The 19,794-nt window shown below is 49.8% G+C and overlaps 1 protein-coding gene across 6 annotated transcripts in view; it reads left to right on the forward strand.

Moving 5' to 3' along the window:
• The window catches only part of Clmn (calmin), a 91,382-nt gene extending 71,588 nt beyond the window's left edge, over window positions 1-19,794 (forward strand). Inside the window, exons 5-14 of one of the 6 annotated variants that reach the window (XM_013112155.3) lie at window positions 101-193; window positions 1,328-1,518; window positions 3,904-4,097; window positions 5,074-5,156; window positions 8,644-10,305; window positions 14,625-14,821; window positions 17,080-17,140; window positions 17,718-17,788; window positions 18,216-18,308; window positions 19,588-19,794. In XM_013112155.3, the coding sequence (XP_012967609.1) occupies window positions 101-193; window positions 1,328-1,518; window positions 3,904-4,097; window positions 5,074-5,156; window positions 8,644-10,305; window positions 14,625-14,821; window positions 17,080-17,140; window positions 17,718-17,788; window positions 18,216-18,308; window positions 19,588-19,759 (2,817 nt within the window). In that variant the 3' untranslated portion in view covers window positions 19,760-19,794. Of the gene's footprint in view, window positions 1-100; window positions 194-1,327; window positions 1,519-3,903; window positions 4,098-5,073; window positions 5,157-8,643; window positions 10,306-14,624; window positions 14,822-17,079; window positions 17,141-17,662; window positions 17,789-18,215; window positions 18,309-19,587 lie in introns of those variants that run through there. The other 5 variants (XM_013112156.3, XR_001196368.2, XR_005876161.1 and 2 more) reach the window with 5 other exon arrangements.

Genomic DNA, 19,794 nt, shown 5'->3' on the forward strand with positions numbered 1-19,794 from the left:
AATAGCAGCAGGCAGTCAGCAGCATCTGGCTTTGGACCGCAGTGGAGGTGGTAGATCAGACTCCTCAGAGCTTTGTGCTCATCGCGGCTCATCTTTCCAGGTCAAACTGGTTAGCATCGATGCAGCAGAAATAGCGGACGGCAACCCCTCGCTGGTTCTCGGGCTGATATGGAACATCATTCTATTTTTCCAGGTAAGCCCGCGTCCCCCAGCATGTGCTCGGTCACCGTGTTGAATGTTGCTCGAACCACAGAACAGCATGCACATGTAAGGGACACTATGAGACTTAGTTTCCATGATTCAGACTTCTCTGTTTTCTGAATGAGAACCAGAAGTGAAGACTTGAGGGTCATGGTTTAGTTACAAAGGCGATCCACAAGGGAAGGCTTACAGGGGCATTGGGGCTGGTGTTGTCCAGAGGCACTTGTACAAGCACAGTTTGGAGCTGTGGATCCCTTTCTGTATACGCCTTGAAGTTGAGCCTCAGTCCCCGCATCTGCCAATGCGGCAGTGGTCACGAGACATGCTGCGTGTGATAGCTTTGCCACACCAAGCTATACACCAAGTTTATACAGGACACGGTCTCTCTGTAGCCTGGCTTCCCGAGAGATGCTGGGAACATTGGGAAATGTGTTAAATCCTTAAATACAGCCCAGAGCTTCCTTCACTTGTCCAGTAGATGTCTGTTGAATTTTTCAATATCGCAGATGCTAGAGAGACAGGGCTCTACTTTCTTGGAGGAATCACAAAGGTACATACATTCCATATTACTAGAGGGCGCTGGTCACAACTGAGGTGTGAGCAGGATTTGTAAAAGCTCTAAGCAGGAACAGCTGCCACAAACGGGTGTCCAGGATGAGGAAAATATACCAAAGGAAGTGACCACAGTTGAAGTGTGAATAGGAGTGTGCTCTGAGCAATGATCCTCAGACTTACTGTGCATACGAATTATCCGGGCATGGTACTAAGATGCCGTCTTAATCTGCAGGGCAGGCCTGCAATTCTCACATGTACTCTGCGGTAACAGTTCAATGCTGGTGGAAAGGGACATCCAGCCAGCGGGCCCAGAGTGGACAGGGACAGTAAGGAGCATGATGCATTCTGGGAGTGCCAGGTTACAGGGGAACAGAACAGATTGGCCAGGACAAGCGTGTGTGCCTAGGCTGGTGAGAGCTATGGGAATCTCAGGAGAAGCTTCTCACATACTGAGAGCCAGGTCTACACAACCCGGAGTCTCCAACCAGGGTCTCATGGACGCAGGTCAGACGTGCCCACTGGCCGGGAGTCCGTATGGCTCACTGGGTCTGATTTGCCCTTTTCTCTCTAGATAAAGGAGCTCACGGGCAACCTCAGCAGGAGTTCCCCATCTTCCAGCTTGTCACCTGGCTCGGGGGGCACAGACTCCGACTCCTCCTACCCACCTACCCCTACCACGGAGAGGAGTGTGGCGGTATCCGTGAAAGACCAGAGGAAAGCCATCAAGACCCTGCTGGCGTGGGTGCAGAGGAAGACAAGGAAGTGAGCTGCAGTCTCCCCCTCCCCAGCCTATCCCCTTGCCTTAGGCCCCCTGGTGTCTACCATGGGTGTGCCGCACCCCACAAGGCTGTTTCCAGGCCTGGGAAGTGATGCTCATGACCGTGGCTGGGTAAGGTAGATCAAATTCCATCTGCTAAGGTGCCAGGTGCCCACGGGCCCTATGCTTCGCATAAACCGTAGGACAGGAATATGATATGCTTTTCCATTTGCGTGTGGTGTGTGTTTGTGAGTGTGTGGGCCACATACACACTTGCACACGTAGAGGCTAGAGCAAGCATCGGGTGTCGTCCTCTACTGCTCTCCATCTTATTCTCTTAAGACAGAGTCTTTCACTAAATCAGAAGCTTGCCATGTCCGCTAGACTGGCCAGCAAGTTCCTGTCATCCTCCGGTCTCCGCTTCCCAGGGGTAGGCTTACATACCTGGGCAGCTATGCCTGGATTTTTATGTGGGAGCTGGGGATTCAAACTCAGGTCTCCGGGTTCCTACAGTAAGCGTTGTTACTGTTCCCTAAGCCCAGTTAAAGCAGTCTTCCGTCAGGCCTTTTACTGGCAGATCTTGGGCCTTGGTCAGAGGGGCCAGGTTAGTGTAGAGGAAGCCACACCCACTCAGGGACATTCCAGCTCCTCTGTGTTCAGCCTAGGGGGCGGTCTCTGGTGCCTTGCTTCCCCTGCTAAGTGGTGACATCATTCACTGCCTTCTAAGACAGCCTTGACAGAATCGGGGAGAGCAGCTCGCACCTCTCCTAACGGCCACTTAATACATTTCTGTACACCTCCCAGGAGTTGGGAGAGGCTAGACCCTTGGGGAGTTGATGGAAGGAGTTGAGTGTGAATGATTAGAATAGATTACTGTGGAAAAAAAAAACAGGAAACGTTTAAAAATAAATCACGCCAAAGAGATCATTGCCTGGGCCCAGTGCAAATGCGAAAAGAGAGATGGCAGCTGGGGAGATGGGAGCCCTGTGGCCCCACTTTGGGGACCCATGCGTCTCTGCAGGTGCACGTGGCAGCTGACCCAGGCGTCTCTGCAGGTGCACGTGGCAGCTGGTGACTTTGGCTTGGCTTACAGCCTTACTAAAGATTGTCAAGCCGGGCGGTGGTGGCGCACGCCTTTAATCCCAGCACTCGGGAGGCAGAGGCAGGCAAATCTCTGTGAGTTCGAGGCCGGGCTAGACCAACAGCCTCCAAAAAATACAGAGAAACCCTGTCTTGTAAAAAAAATAAAAAATAAAAAAAAAGATTGTCTAGATGGCTGCTGGGGTACCTGGCTTTTAGAATGTACTCTGTTCAGGTCACATGGGCCAAGGTTTGAGGCTTGAGCACTGCCTAGAGGGTTTGTAACCTGTTGGGAATCTGAAAATTATTTCTACATTGGAAACCGTTAGTTTTTTTGTTAATTCCATGAGCATAGTAAGAAATGAAAGGGTGGAGTCTAAGGAGAACCCACGTCTGGCATGATTCTCTTTGCCCCTCACTTTGAATTTTTAGGGCTGGGGAGAGGGCTCCCTGGTTAAAACACTTGCTGGGCAAAGCTTGAGGGCCAAAGTTCATATTCCCAGCACCCACAGGCTTGGTGGTCTGTCTGTAATACCAGGGCTCAGAAAGCTGAGACAGAGGGATCCCCAGGGCAAGCTGGCTAGCCAGACTCGCCATGTCAGTATGCTCTGGGTTCAAGCAAGAGACCTTGCCTCAGTGAATACAATGGAGAACAATTAAGAAAGTTTCCCTGATGTTTGTCTTCAGCTTCCACATATGTGTGCCCCCAACACACACACACACACACACACACACACACACACACACACACACACACACACACACCACACACGAGGGGAAAAGTTGTGATTTTTGTATGTATGTATTCATAATGCTGGTGTCTGACACTTATTGTGTGGCTTTTGTATTCCTGCCTTATGGGACCACACGAGGTCATCCTGTATCCACCCTGTTTTGTAACTAAAGTGTCAGAGGCTCAGAAAGGGTGTGTGCCTGGCCAAGGCCACAGAGCCCGAAGCATAGAGGGGCAGCTGATACAGGAACTTGGATCTTCCTGGCTCTGTCTATTATAGAGCACATCCCCATGCTTTTCACTGTCATCCATGATGCGTGCCGTGTAAAAATCTCTCCTCTGTGTATTTAGAGACTTGGGAACCGAGGGATTGGTTGCCTTTTTGGATACCCTACACCTCCTGCTCCTTTTGGAAAATGCTCAGGGTGACCCTCATGGTGGTCAGGGCCGGGGTGTCTTTGCAGGGTGAGATGAACAGCACCCAGCCCCTCAGGCCAGCGCGGCTGCTGAGTGTTGACCTCCTCTTCAGGTTCCTTTACTAACCTGGGTTGTTGCTGTCCCTGCTGCTTCCCATCAGGTATGGCGTGGCGGTCCAGGACTTTGCGGGCAGCTGGAGGAGTGGGCTGGCTTTCCTGGCTGTCATCAAAGCCATTGACCCCAGCCTGGTGGACATGAAGCGGGCTCTGGAAGATTCCACCCGGGAGAATCTAGAGAAGGCCTTCAGCATTGCCCATGATTCCCTGCACATCCCCAGGCTCCTGGAGCCCGAAGGTATAGTGACCCTCTCTGTCCCTTTAATTATTGTTATTACAAATATACCATCTGTTTTTCCAGGTAGAAAGCTCAGAAAATAAAAATAAAAGCCTAATGAAGAAAAAAATTATTTCCTATGTTATAGTCTTTTTTTTCTGTGCATCTAATTATAGTATTTTTCCATAATTTATATCATTTGGAATGTGTGTAATTTTTGTCTCTTATCACTCATCATATATAATATCAATATTTAGCTAGCATATTTCTATAATATCCTGGTTACATATTTATATTGGCTGCACAATAGTCCACCTGTAGACATACTAAATTTATCTAGCTCTTCTGTGCTTGAGTCATTGAGGTTACTTCAGAAATTTTCCCTCAGTGGCAAGTATGAGGCCATGGCTTAGATCCCCGATTCTGTAGATGGAGGGAAGGGAGGAATACAGGAAAGGAGGGAGGTGGGAGAGAGACAGAAAAAAGTGAGGAAGAGGAGGGAAGAAGGAAGGATCATTTTTGAATACAGCGTGACCGTAAGCATCTTACTTACCTAGCATACCTTTGACTGTCCCTCAGGGACCAGTTCCCACCTGCAGAACGACAGAGTTGGGGGAGTACACTCCTTTGAAAGGTGTAGAACTCTGTTTTGTCCACATTGCTCTCCACACTGGCTGTTTAATCTGGGACCGTCTGCAGCAGGATATCAAGTTCACCAGCCATGAGCTGACTGCCAGCCCACAGTGAAGGAGACCGAGACTGGAGGAAAGAGGGATCCTGAGTGCAGTTTCCCAGGGTCCCCTATCCCAGTTCCTCTGTCCTTCAGCCAGCTGCGGACTTTAGCCCAAGACATTGCCCCCCTCTTGAGCCAAAATTTCTTCAAGGGGAAAAGGAAAGGGAAAACCCTTCGCTGATGTGGGTGTCCCTTCCTCACCAACGCCCTGTGGTCCTATGGGGAAAGCAGGTGTCTTTGCTAATGCTGTGTCTCTCTCAACAGACATCATGGTTGACATGCCGGATGAACAGTCCATTGTGACTTACGTGGCCCAGTTTCTAGAACGCTTTCCGGAGTTGGAGCCCGTACGTTCCTTTCCTTTACCTTTAATTCACAAACTACCCATTTTCACTGAGTCTTGGGCTGAGTCAGTCTATGTGGTTGATGGCCAACAAAGTGACCTTAAGTTCCTTGCCTTTTCTTATTTTAGTTTCTAAACCATCTGTGACATACATCAAGCTCTCTGGTGGGACAGAAAGCCAGTCACATCTCACACAAACCTCTTCCCATTCCAAACTTGATCAAGGTGACAGATGCTCCCTTGTCATCCAGACTTCACTCTTTAGATGCCCAATGAAACAGCCCAGCAATTCACCAAGTTTTATCAGTCCTGAAAATTATAACATATAATGAGCATTTAAAAGCATGCTTCTGAAGTATGTGGGGGGATGCACGTTTTTGGGGAAGTGCACTTTTGAGGCAGAATCTTATGTTATAGCCCCAGCTGACCTTCAGCATGCAGCAATCCTCCTGTCTCAGGCTCCTCACTCTGGGAATACAATTATGTGCCACTATTCTCTGACCACCCCTTTTACTTTTTAGAACTCCAGATTACACTTGAAGATAGGTTTTGGGTATGGATGGAAGTTGTCATGGTTTCACTGAACACACACATGTATATATAACCCTGAGACAGTAGTAACAATGAGAATAACAACCACAGCCTTTGGTGGATATAACATGAAAAATAAAAACCCAGAGACAAATATTGGGGTTCAAGCTGAAGACCAGAGAGGTAAGACTAGCTCTTACTTCTACCTTAGACTGAAGGGGCAATTCGGCTAGCTCCAGGAATCCTCAGACTATAATCCTGTCTCCACCAAACCTCAGACTGCTTCCTCTCCTTTTATACCTCTCAATCCTGGGATTAAAGGCCTGTGATCCCAAGTGTTGAGATCACCTTTGTGTGAGCTGTTTCTCTTTGGGACTGGATCAATTTCTTGTAGCACAGGGTGGTCTTGAACTAACAGAGATCCATCTGTTTGTCTCTTGAGTCCTGGGATTAAAGGTGTGTGCCACCACTGCCTGGCTCTATTGCTAGCTAGTATGGCTGCTGGGATTAAAGGTGTGTATCACCATTGTCTGACCTCTATGGCTTGTGGCTATCTTTGCTTTAATAAATCATAAATAATATATCACCACAGGTGTGGACGCCATCTTCCACTTACTGAATGCCTAGCACCCTATCAGGGAACTCAGCAAGAAGCTAGACTGGACCTGGTTATAGCTCAGTGCTACAGCATTGACTAGTACTCACAAAACCCTGGGTTTGATCTCCAGTTATGCAAAACTTCATTTAAAAAAAAAAACAGGACAAAATCAGCTGGACAGATGAATTGCCTAATGTGATGCAGCATTGTTCTAACAAAGAAGACAGTTAGCACACCAGCAGAAGCATCATAGTTCCCAGCAGATTTCAGTGATTGGTAGGGAAAAAATACGCACATGCAGAAATGAAGAATGTTCGGGGACAGGGGCCCTCTTGTAGCTAGAGACTGTGTCTGCAGCCGTCATTCCTACAATCCTCTGTGGTTCACCACCATTGTCCTCTTATTGCAGATGAGAATATCACTGCCCAGAGAGGCCTAAAGGTCTCCAGGATCACACAGCCATCTAATATAGGACTGTGGCTGACTCTTTGTTTCCAAAGTTCATGTTCATGCCTCTCTTAAAAATACCCCTGAGACTGGAGCCTTATTTTATACGGCAGTGACTCCCAGTGGCCCTCTGAGCTGTGCGTTAGATTAGTGCCTGACCTGAGTGTGTGGTTCTCACTCCTTCCAGCACCGTGGTATTTTTTAAGAGGAGTTTCTGGGCTGCCACTTGAAGCCCTGTGACCCTAAACTGGTTCCTTGGCCTCTCTGACAGCTATATCAGATTCCCTTTAAAGTGGAAAGCATCACCCACATTTCAGCCTTGTGCAAAAAGTGACTATCTGTGTGAAGAACCTGGTTTTGCTTGTGGCTCAGAATGGACATTCAGCAAGAGGTAGTGGCAGTAATTGCTTGTAGAATTCCATTTTGGGAATACTGGGTAGCAGGGTTTTCCTGAGCTTCTAATCCAGAGGCAGAACCTAAAAACCGTGAAAACAGTGGCTCTCAACCTTCCTAATGCTGTGACCCTTTAACACAGTTCCTCATGTCATAGTGACCCCCAGCCATAAAATTATTTTTGTTGCTACTCCATAGCTATAGTTTTTCTACTGTTACGGGGATAGAGGTTTGACAAAGGGGTTGTGACCCACAGGTTGAGAACCACTGAATTAAAAATTGATGGTAAATGGTATGATTCAAAGTCATGGTCAAGATTCAGCAAACCTAAGTGTGGCTTCTCCAAGGCTTGGGGTAGAGAGTTGAGAAGGACATGATGGTTGGAACAAGGGTTTTGGTTATGCAGAACCTCCTGTTTCATCCTGGGGTATGTGGGATACATTCTTTTGTGTAGTTGATTTTACATTCTTAGTCTTTAATATTTTTTTTGTGTTTTTTTTTGCTTTAAGTCATCAGTAGGAGTAGGCTTTTAAAGGAAACTGTAAATTATATTTTATTGTCATTATTACTGTTGTATACATTGTAGGGGAGGGTCAGAGGTGTGTGCATGCAGGGTGAGCACATGGAGGTCAGGGGACAGTTTGTGGGAGCAGATGGGACTAAGGTCCTCAGGCTTACATGGCAAGTGCCTTTACCCTCTGAGAGATCTTTCTGTCCCTCTTCAGGTCCAGACTTGCATCTGTGATCATTTCCTAAAGACTGTCTTTTGTATTTTTTGCAGTGTAGATTGGTTGTTCTAGAGCCTTCCCTTTGGTAATTCCAACCCTGAGTAATAGCTGGGTCTATTTTTGGTGATTGTTGCTTCCCTTGTTTATAGACTTCATTCTCCTGCTTCCCTGTTTCTAATTGTGTTTTCTTTCATGGCAGGGACAGTATACAAAATAAGTCTGGCAACTAAGATAGATGGATTTCTTTTTCTATGTTGATCTGTCTTCTGTTGCTACGACAAGATACATCTTCTGTTGCTACGACAAGATACCAGATGCTAGATAGCGTATAAAGAAGAGAGGTTTGGGACTGGAGAGATGGTTCAGCAGTTAAATGCATTTGTTGCTCTTACAAAGGACCCAAGTTCGCTGGGCGTTGGTGGTGCACGCCTTTAATCCCAGCACTTGGGAGGCAGGTGGATTTCTGTGAGTTCGAGGCCAGCCTGGTCTACAGTACGAGTTCCAGGACAGCCTCCAAAACAATACAGAGAAACCCTGTCTCGAAAAACCAAAAAAAAAAAAAACCCAAAAAATAAAAAACCCCCAAAAAAACCAAAGGACCCAAGTTCAGTTCCAAGTGCCCCCATGGCACTAAACCATCTACAACTAGTTCCAGGGTGGGGCCTGTCACCCTCTTCTGCCTCTGTAGGCAGCTCACACAAACACAGTTGACATATAGGCAAACATAATACGGATAAAGTAAAGTTGTGCTTGAAGGTGGAACCTATGATTTCATGTTGTCTCTTGTTTCTCAGCAGGAAGACTTTGTGAATCCAGACAGAGAAGCCCCCATTGAGTCCACCTTTGTCCGAATCAAAGAAAGCCCTTCTGAACAGGAGAGCCGAGTCCTCCTCCTCAGTGAGAACGGGGAGAGGGCCTACACTGTCAATCATGAAACCAGCCACCCACCACCTGCCAAAGTCTTCGTCTGTGACCAGTCTGAGAATGAGAAGGGCTTCTGTCTGAGTGCTGTTCCCAGCCAGAGTCTATCGGACAGCGCCACTGAGTTCATGCACCAGATTATCGCCCAAGTCCTCCAGGAGACCCCAGGAAAAGCTGGACCCACCAACGAGCCAGCTCCAGAATCCTCTATCTTATCATCCAGAAAGGATGGCCGGAGGTCCAACTCTTTGCCAATCAAGAAGTCCGTCCACTTTGAGGCTGACATGCACAAGGATGCCTCTTGTAGCAAAGACCCTTTCTACAGCTCAGACTTCCGCTTTGAGGGGAGCCCAAGGGCAGCAAAGGAGCTGTCGAAGCAGGATGGCCATGTCTCATTTGTTGAGGTTACCAAGGAAAAGAAGACAGAACAGGAAGCCAGGTCAGTTCCGGAAACTGCCTCAGACAAGGGCCCTGGAGACATTGTTGGTGTGGATGGCATGCCCTATCATGGTCAGCCTCCGCAGGACCCTTCATTCTGTAATGGCACAGTAGAGAGTGTGGCTAGCCAAGGCGAGAAAGGCCTTTCTCCTCCATCCCCTGGAGATCATACTATCCTGGCCAACTCCACTGAGCTCAAGGTTCAGCTGCTGACTGTCGAGCCTATGGAAAAAGATGACTATTTTGAAGGCATCCCACTAAAGGCTTCCAAGTTCAACAGGGACCTTGCGGATTTTGCCTCCACCAGCCAGGCTTTTGGTGAGGATCCATCAACCCATGAGAAGGCACCTGGGGAGGAAGAGGGTTCTGAGAATTATGCTGAGAAACTGGGGAAAAGGAAGTCAAAGTCTCCCCACACAGAGACAGAGGCACCCGAATCCCAAGAGGAGCCTGACAGCCACGAGCCTCCTCCCAGGGGCCCCAAACAAGAAGACCAAGAGCATCCTTTGCCCCCAGAAGAGACACCTGCAGATAAGAAACCCGAAGTATATGAAAAGGCCAAGAGGAAGTCCACCCGGCACCGCAGCGAGGAAGAAGGAGAAACAGAAGGCCTCTCGGGGGTTGGCGGAGAAATGCCATCCAACCCTCCAAGTACCAGCGTCAGCCTGGAAACCCTCAGGAGTCACAGCGAGGAAGGGCTGGACTTCAGGCCTTCTCCACCACTCTCGAAGATCTCCGTCATCCCCCACGACCTGTTCTATTACCCGCACTATGAGGTGCCCCTGGCCGCTGTGCTGGAGGCTTACGCAGAAGGTGGGGAGGACTTGAAAGGTGAAGAAGTGGAGCCAGGGGAACCAGAAGAGGGTTATCTGCAGGACTCCAGGGAGGAGGAAGAGGAGGAGGCCCACAGCTCCCAAAGCAGCTGCAGTTTCTCCTTGCCTGTTGACAACGGCCATCCCAGCGTCGGTGACCAGGTGTCCCATGTTGATGGGAATTCTGAGGGGCCCATAACAGCCTCAGGACCTGAGTCCCCATCCTCCCACGAGGACCACCAAGAGAGGGAAACCAAAGAGGATGGGCTTGTGGAGAGCCAGCAGGTACTTGATGTTTGGGGATTCAGAACTTTCTCCCTCTGTAAGCCTCCCCTTAGGGAACCCATAAGGCATAGAATTTAATGTCCTTCCAGGAAGTTCCACCAAGTGCTGGGTTGACATCCAAATGGGAGACACTCCTAAAATTTTGCACCCAGGCCCTTATTCCAGTCCACACCCTATTCAAAGGGCTTCTAAGAGGGTGAATGAGATTGTGTTCGAAGGCCCAGCAGTGTAGTGGGTGATCATTTGAAAGTGAGCTATCAGGTCATCTCTTACGGTCACCCTGAGAACAGGGCAAACTCACGTTAGTTTCCATCATGATTCTTTGTTTTTTTTTTCCTTTCTTTTTTTTGGTTTTTCGAGACAGGGTTTTTCTGTGGCTTTGGAGGCTGTCCTGGAACTCACTTTGTAGACCAGGCTAGCCTCGAACTCACAGAGATCCGCCTGCCTCTGCCTCCCGAGTGCTGGGATTAAAGGCGTGCGCCACCAACGCCCGGCTCCATCATGATTCTTAGAACCCTTGGTGGTGTCATGTTCTTGGTCCCTGTGACTTGCTATGGATTGTGTAGATAAGAAGGGGGCATTCTAAGCTCAGCAACTGAGAACACACTTGTCAGCCTCTTACGTTCCTACTCTATCCAGCCAGTGGCTCAGGGAGGAGACAGGTGCACAGAGCCCTGGCCTGAGGCCCCAGGAAGCAGGGAAGGTCTTCATACAAAGAACCTTGCAGCCCTGGGAATTCTGGAGCGGGGGTGGGGGTAGGGGTGGGTGGGAGTAGGGGTGGGTGGGGGTAGGGGTGGGTGGGTGGGAGAGTATGCAAGCCCTCTGGATTGCAGAGACAAGTGAGAGGACAGGGACCAGCACTCAGCTCCAGCCGTTCACTAACCTGGCAGCTCAGCAGTAGTTCTCAACCTGTGGGTCGGGACCCCTTTGGGGGGCCAAACGACCCTTTCACAGGGTTGCCTATCAGATATATTGCCGATCATATATTGACATTACGATTCATAACCGTAGCAAAATTACAGCCATGAAGTAGCAATAAAATAATTGCACGGTCAGAGCTCACCACAACATGAGGAACGGTATTAAGGGGTCTCACAGGGTTAGGGAGGTTGAGAAGCACTGGCTCAGCCCTCTGGAAGGAGCATCGTGACCAGGGTCATAGCACAGTGAGAGAGAAGGGGGCTGTGCCACACTACCCAGTGCTGTGGACTGTAGAGTGCAGCCTTCCCGCCAGCCTGGTTCCAGAGCTGCATCAGTCCCAAATAAACACACAAGAGGCTACATTAGTTATGAAGCTGTTGGCCTTGCTTGTTTCTTACTGGCTATCTCTGACTTAAGTATTTACCCCATAATTGTTAATCTAAGTATTTCTATTACCGGAGAACTCGGTCCGGACCTCTTATCCCTATGGCAGCTACATCGTGGCTGACTCTGTCTCTCTTTCCCAGAATCCTCCTTGACTCCTAGTCCCACCTGTCTTGCTTCCCTATTGACCAACAGTGTTTTATTGACATATACACAGGACTTCCTCCATCAGTGGACACAGAGAATGTGGCACCCGATGTGGAGGTGGCCTTGCAAGGGGTTCCACAGAGGGAGATTCCTCAGACCCAGAAAGGCTGCAGGGTGTGGGAGAGCTACTCCGAGGGGGGCATTCCCTGAGTGCCAGAATCAGGCTAGGAGCGGAGCCAGCTTATTCCAGATCGGCTCCGTTCCTTTCTTCATGTCTTCCTCAGTGTTTCACCTGTCATCCCTCCCAGTTAAGGCCTGAGCTGCCCCACAGAGGGGTGACCCCAGACTCCAAGTGTCATCTCATCTCCCCCTCTACTCCTACTTCCTGAGCATGACCTTTGACCCTCTTTTCTCTCCCACCTGACTGTCCACCCCTCCCTCCCTTCCTTCCAGTGAAGCCAGCTTCTCCCGGTTCCCAGATAACCATGCCCTGGGTGGTCCTTCCCCACCCAACATTTAGCAAGTGGTCGTTTACCCGTCAGAGCTCTGTACCGAGGTCACCTCCTTCCGACTCCCGCCCTTGCAGGGATCTTGCTGTCTTAGTTGGTGCTAGCCACGCTCAAGCAATTCTTTCCTATTTCCGTGGTTTCTTACCCCATCCCAAGAGTAAGTAGGCAGCTGTGTGTTCATCCTTGAACCCTAGAGACCAGTGCGATGCCTGGAAAGGTCTGCCAAATACAGGGGTCAAATGCATATTGCTTTGAGGATGCAACAGGAAGACAAATGGGGAGGCATGGGTGGGCTCATGGGTGGTCCTGGGAGGGCTAAGCAAGCCTTCCACTCTGGAGGGCTGCAGGCAGCCTGGGAGCCCTCGGAGATGCTTAGGATTGAGATGGCACACGGCCGTCGTCAGAGCTTGCAGTGGTTCAGTTTGCCAGTCGGGAACAATGGAGAGAATTGTCAGTACTCAGCTGTGGGTGGCTGTTTGAGACAGGGCAGGGAGCAATGTGCTCAACAGAAGAGGGCTGGTGGTTCCAGAGGTGCCAGACACGGCTGTCCGGGCTGTCCGTCCCTGTCCGTCCCATCCCCCCACCCCCAGTGCCGCGAGCCGCTCCATCCACACCTGATCCAGGCTGCCAGTTCCGCCCAGCAGTGCCTGCTTGAGAAAATGACGGAAGCCAGCAGGGGTGGGCATTGTCTTCAGTGAGTCAGATCTATGTCTAAGCCGGTGATATGGAGGACAAGGGGCATGATTCCCCAGAGAGTTTGGGCACAGAAAGCTATGAAGAGTTGAATAGGTAGATGAGAGTACAGTTGCATCCTGGCCTTGACCTTGGGCAAGCGGCCTATGGAAATGCCAGTCTGGACCTTCATTCTTGCTTGTTTGTTTGGTTGTGGCATGCTCTCATGTACCCCAGCCTAGCCTCAAACTCACCCTGTAGCCAAGAATGGCCTCGAACGTCTGATCCTCCTGTGTCCACCTCTAAGTACCGCTGTGCCAGGCTTAGGTAGTGCTGGGGGTAGAACCCAGGGCTTCTTTCATGCTAGGCAAGCTCTCCACTAAGAGAGCCACATCCCCAACGCCTGGCCCTTCATTTTTATAGGCTTTCTGCCAGTAGTTGCCGAAATCAGATGGAGCACCTACTATGTGCAGAGCATTAGATGGACAGTTGGGGGTGGTTAGGGGTGGGCGGAATCGTGGTCGTTGAGAAGATTGAGAATCTCGTCTTGTTCCGAGTCTTCCTCACCAGTAAGTGAGCAGCAGGGGGAGGGGAGGGGTTGGGAGTGTAGATCAGCCTTCCTTCCCCAGCACAGCCTCCCTGCATCCAGAAGGAGCAATGTTGACACAGCTTACATCGCAACTCTGACCCATGACCGTCCTTGCCTGCTGCTTCCAACCCCACTTAGCATTTGGTCCCCAGTTGCAGCCCCTACTTCACCCTGGGGGTGTGCAAAGCCCATGGGATGGCAAGACCATGGGATGGCGAGCCCTGAGTCTGTCTCCTACCAGACAAGGGTTGATGCCTGGTCCTCCTTTCAAAAAGAAAAGGGAAGACTACCCGAGCAAGCCGAAGACTAGAGAATGACAAGTTTTTCTTGTTCTAATCATTAAAAAAACATAAATAAGTCCCTCTTATTATTTCCCTCTAGGAAAGGTCTCTGCTCAACCATGAAGGACACTAGTCTCATGTGGCTAAGAGCACTTTCAGGTTCTACAGGAGGTTGTTCAGGGTGGCTGGCCTGGCCTCCACAACCCTTTCCTGGCCTCTGTTAAGCAGGTTCTCCATGCTGCTTTCCATGGGGGCGTGGCTGATGGTGTGACAGTGGCTACGGGCTCCCCTTTCAGGAAGTACCAGATGTGACCCTGTGGTCCCTTCCACCAAAGACACAATGTCAGTGTCCTCCCACAGGCTCTGCCTTTGCTTGTGCCTGTCCCTCTCCAGGTCCACAGAACACCTTTGCACCTGGTCACCTGGCTCAAGCTCAGCCATTGCCTGCGGTAAGGGACATCCTTCCAAGGAATGTACTGCTGAGGGAAGAGGGCGATGGTGATTGTACCCATTGCCCAGATGGGAAAGTGAGACTCAAAGAGAGACCGTCAAATAGCTTAAGGTCAAGTAGCTGACTCAGGCAGGATTTCCTATCACTGAGCTCCCTGACTCCAAAACTTTCTGCCTTCCCTCCATTAATGAACAGCCCCTGACTTCTGCATAAGGATCAGGAATTGAGATGGGCTTCTCTCCTGGGCCGTCCACATTGGAACAGAACTGGAAAGGACCCTGGCCGGATTGGAGTCGAGCCTGGGTAATGATGTCATCTCCTTCAGTGGGGAATTTGACCTGTGTTTCGGCTATTTTGTATTCTAGCCCCAAGAACCCCCAAACCCGGAACTCCCCACAAAGCCATTAGAAGAAAAGTCAACGGAAGCCTCAACTAGCAGTAAAAAGAAAGAAAAAAGGAAGCATGTGGACCAAGTAGAAAACTCATTATTTATAGCCCCCGGGACTGTCCGCTCCTCAGACGACCTGGAAGAAAACCCCTGTGAACACAAGATCCCTTCCAGGTATGTCAGTAAGATCTTCTCACTTTAGAAACAGAGGCAGGGGCTTACTCTCTAGAGGTGAGTGGGCATCTTGGTTACACAGTGCACGGGGGGGGGGGGGGTGCAAGCAAAGCCCACGCCCTGGAGATGGGCTGAGGAGAACAGGCAAGGCATGAGGCCTGCTTGGCCACTAGAGTCTGGTCACGAGTCACAGAACAGGTCGCAGTTACCTCCAGGTTCCTGCTTCCCATCTCACTCAGGCACATCATGGTTAAGGATGCTATGGTATGGGTGGACCTTGTTAGCTCAGAGAGCTCTGCAGCTCCATTGTAAGCAGGCGGCACTGAGGTGAGCTCATCTGTGTGAGTGAGGCTTGGAGCCTCCACCTGCTGGCCTCGGGGTAAACAGAACTTCCGGGAGGTTGGCACCTGGCCCGAGGTTACAGGGTAGGACTGTTCTCTGGATGCCTCTCTGCAATAAATGCTTTTCTGGTCCCAACTCGGTTGAACTCCCCTACGTAGTTTTCCTCTGGGCTAGGAAGAAGCCTAGGAACCCACAGGACCCATGTGGTTATTCATCTTATACCGCACACCTCTGGCCCTGTCTCTCTGCCCTCGGTTGGGCTCACACTTTGCTTTAGGCTCCTCCAAACTGGAGGGCTCTCTCTCTGCCTTCAGCTCTGTTTCCTGGATCACTCCAGCTCAGCCTCTGGGGAGCAACTCCATTACACTTCCTCCAAGCAGGTGTCTTGGGTTTCCCACAAATGTTTTTGATATGTTCTTGTATCATAGCATCTGTTTTTTTTTTTTCCACAGAGCAGTCATTTCTTTCCTTTGACATGCTTGGCAGCACTGGGGATTGACTTGACTGCCTCATGCCTGCTAGGCGAGTGAGCTAGGCTACTAAAGACCTGCTTCCCCAGCCCTCTTTTGGCTTTCTATTCTGAGGACGTTGCCTAGGCTGGCTTTGAACTCACTCTGTAGCCCAGGCAAAGACGAGGCCTGGAGTTCACTTCAGCGCAGCTCTGGCTTGCAGTGGGCACTCAGTTCTTTGGTAGATGATGTATGTATGGCTATGCTTCCCCTGTCTTCTGGAGGTCAGGAGATGGGTCCTCAGCACCTGGTTTCACTATTAGGCTCACATTTGAAGACTGTAATGTAAAAAGACATGAGAGAAAACTTGCTGCAGCAAAGCAGCAGAGAGAGAGAGAGAGAGAGAGAGAGAGAGAGAGAGAGAGAGAGAGAGAGAGAGAGAGAGAATTCCCTCTCACCAGGAATGTGCTTTTTAATTAGGAAGCATTACCCACACAGAAGGGTAAGAAGGGGTTCCTCAGCACCCAACATTGCACCATAGAGGACCGTGTCACTCGGGACACTGCTGAGATCTAGACCCCAGGGTTCCTTTTGACTCTCAGGCTGCATTTTGCTTCATGCCCATGCTGTGGTAGCAATGAGGAGTGTGTAGCACTACCTAGGTTGAAAGATACCAAGGTTGCCTTACAGGGACTTTCTGAGAATATGTACTTAGGCCCAGTGCCAGGCTCCTGGAAGCCAATGTAGTGAGCTTGCTTCAAGGGAACTGAGATGATACTATGTCAGGGCATAACGCTCACCATATACCTAGTTCTGCCAGGCAACAAGCCAGGACCCAAGGCATTCTGAAGCAGATGGAATGGTCCATTCTGCAGAGGGAGAGCATTGAACAGGGATGTCAGTTCCCAACCAGCATTGAGCTCTCTCGGCCAGGAGATGGCCCAGGAGTCCTTTGCCTCCACTTCAGGAGTATCAGCTGTGCTCAAAAGACCGAGGGACGTTCCATGTGAACCTCAGAGATGTCATAAAATCAGTTTCCTTGTGTATGAAAGGAAAAAATGGTGGTATCCCCTAGGGCTAGATTGGTAGAATGTAGCCACATAGCAAGGAACACCAGAGAGAATGTCCAGCCTCCAGGGGACTGTGAAGCCCCAAACCTCGGGATGCTTGTATATAAAGACCCCGGTCCTGGCCTGAATCCTAGGACTTCTAGAAATATGTGGTCTGCTTTCTATCAAAAATCCTGGTTTCTGTTTTGCTATAGATGAGGGCCCAGTGTCTGTGACCACACCTGGCTGTGTGTTTCAATCGTATGGATTAATAGATACAAACTGTCTCTGGGTCTGAAGCTATGGCTGTGCTTACCCCAACTCTGGAAGGCCCCAGGATGGGGTAACCTGGGTGATATGTGACTGGGCCACTTGTGCCCGAGGCAATGCCCATTCACAACATGTCTTTGCTTTTCAGGAATAGCCACAGTGACTCCAGCATTTACATTCGGCGACATGCTAATAGGTCTTTGGAATTGGTTAGTATGTGAATTTCTTCTTCCCTCTGGCCCCCGCTAATCAGTACCTCTCGGTCCATCCTCCTCCCTCTCCCAGCCCTGAGCTTTGGGATTACTGACCACCTGCACCAACCTTACACTGGGATAGAAGACAGACACACTTGAAACCTTGTTAAGCACAGTCCAGTTGGATATCCAGATGGGGCGAGAAGGAGGTGTAAATAAAGCATTGATTTCAAAGCCCAAAGGCCTCTTTGTCATAAAAAAATGAACCCAAGACACTTCCCCAACCCTGCACCCACACCTAGAAAGATCACAAACTAAGGGTGCCCAGTCACTAAAGGATCCTTGTGACATCTGCAAGGGCTGAGACCTCAGAACCTTTCCCAGTCACCCTTGGGCTGGGAGGCAAAGGGGGTGGGGGAGGTAGGGCGGTATCTCTTGTTTAGCCGTTTGATTTTTGAAACTAGATGTCTGCAGTATCGAGAAAAGCCTGGCATGGTCAGCTTTGTAAGCTTAAAATCACCTTGTTTTCTGTTTCAGAGATTTCATCTTTACTAATTGGGTTGCGGGGTTTTGTTTATAAATTTCACTGTAGGACCATTTTAGCTATGTTCAATTGAGGAACGCAGCCGATCTGGATGAGAGGAGAAACAGAGTGTTAAACAGGTTGGTGGCTTCATTCCCTAAGTTTATGGCATTTAAATATAGATGTGCTAAATAAAAATGTCCATTTAAATACCTGTGTGTGTGTGTGTGTGTGTGTGTGTGTGTGTGTGTGTACTACCTCATGGGGGGCCATTATTTTTTTAGCTACGGTTTATTTACCATGTTGTTAATAATTTGGGAAAATACCAGGAAATAGCTCTTCCAAATGAAGTGGATGTAAATCGATGAGGGGAGAGTTAGATGTTCTTGGGTGCGGACAGAGGGGCAGTGCCAGCAGGGTTCAGAATGTGTGAGTGAGAAGAGGGCCTGGGTTCTGAGTCTACGGCTAGGATTGATAGTTCAGAGGTGGAAGCCAGTTTGCCAGAGGTGGAGCTGTACGGTCCTGTCATGTAGCACCTGACCCTGTGTCCCTTCTGTCCCACTGCAGGTACAATTCTCAGAAGCTCACTGAGCTGATTTTACAGTTTTACGGCATCAGAGCAGACATGAAGCGGGAGTACAAACATGCCAGGCTGTCTATGAAAGTATTCCTTACTGGTGGAGAGCTAGATTGCCTAGTCGATTGTTCTCGAGTTACCTACCGTAAACCAGTCTACCTAGAACCCGAGGGGCGGGAACAGAATCTCTCTAGTTCTGACACAGCCCTACCCCTCTTAAAGTCACAGATGTACTTTATTGCCCCCACCCTGTGGGTTTGGAAGGATGTAGATGGGGGAGGGAGAGTTGGTAGTCTCTGCCCAACGCCCTGGGCACAGGGGCCTTAGACCTCCCCACTCTAAAAACAAATACAAGCAAGATGTCCTGCTTCCCATTCTGCCTAAAACAGAAATGCTAATTTCAGTTTTCCACCAAAGAGAGCATTCTGCTAGGGAGAGCATGCTTTTAGCTTTGATCAGATAGGGCTCTCAAAGAAACAAGAACTTGACATATGCAGGAGTGTTTCCTACCCCCCAGCAACAAATATAGTTTATATTCTTCTACAGACAACTTTAAGCCAGAGAAATTTTGTCCGATGTCTGTTACTCAGACATAAATCACTCTATGGCAGATGCCACAGTCCACCCATCACTTGTTGGGAGATGGTTTGGATTCCTCATAACCCCCATCCAAGCCCTGCAAATGGCTCCAAGAAGCTCATATTTCAGGCTTCTGTGTATCAGTCCAAGCCCACCCCTCCCACCTTGCCCTTGGTATGCTGGGGTCTGAGGTTTGGTTTTTAGCACACTCTCCTGCTAGCGCCGTTTACTACCTGCCTGGCAAAAGCAAAACGGCACGTTAAACGCTGCCTCCCGCCACATAAAAGAAAGGTAACTCTGACCTCAAATCAAAGCCAGCAGCTCTTCTGAAGGTAATATTTCAAAGGCTAAACTTGCGGAGATTTTGTTTGTTTCTGGTGCATGCTTTGAAATCTCCTGACAAAGTTCCTTTACTAACGGAGACGTAGCTGAGAGCGGGTAGACCTACCTCCTCCTTCTGAGGTGTCCCAGGAGATGTCGCAAAGTAACTGTGTGACCTGTGACAACTGCTGCCCCAGGATTGTCACTGTGGTCATCTGTGAAATGAGCCTGGGCAGCTCCCTCTGTTAAGGGTCCTGGAGACAGCTGGGGTCTGTGCGGGTGCTCCACGCTTGCCCTGCCTAGATGGACCCCTTCCTGGGGTGCGCACACAGATGGGCACCTCCTGGTGTGTCATGGGAACCTTCGTCTGCAGGTGGGCGTTGGGTTGAGGTTCGGAATGTGGTCCTCCCTCCTAGGGACCCCCACCAGTGACCATCCTGTCCCCACTCTTTCCCTCTGCAGGACTGGCACCAACTCTTCTGGAGAAGCTGTGCCCCTGGGGAGCCAGAGCCCACCCAATGACTCCCTGACACAGTTCGTCCAGCAGCCCGACGTGTTCTATTTCATTCTTTTCCTGTGGCTCCTGGTCTACTGCTTGCTGCTCTTCCCCCAGCTTGATGTCAGCCGGCTCTGAAACGAGTGTCTGGAGAATAAAAAGACAGGACCCTG

The sequence above is a fragment of the Mesocricetus auratus genome, unplaced genomic scaffold (genome assembly GCF_017639785.1).
Source record: "Mesocricetus auratus isolate SY011 unplaced genomic scaffold, BCM_Maur_2.0 Super-Scaffold_15014, whole genome shotgun sequence".
Taxonomy (NCBI): Eukaryota; Metazoa; Chordata; class Mammalia; order Rodentia; family Cricetidae; genus Mesocricetus; species Mesocricetus auratus.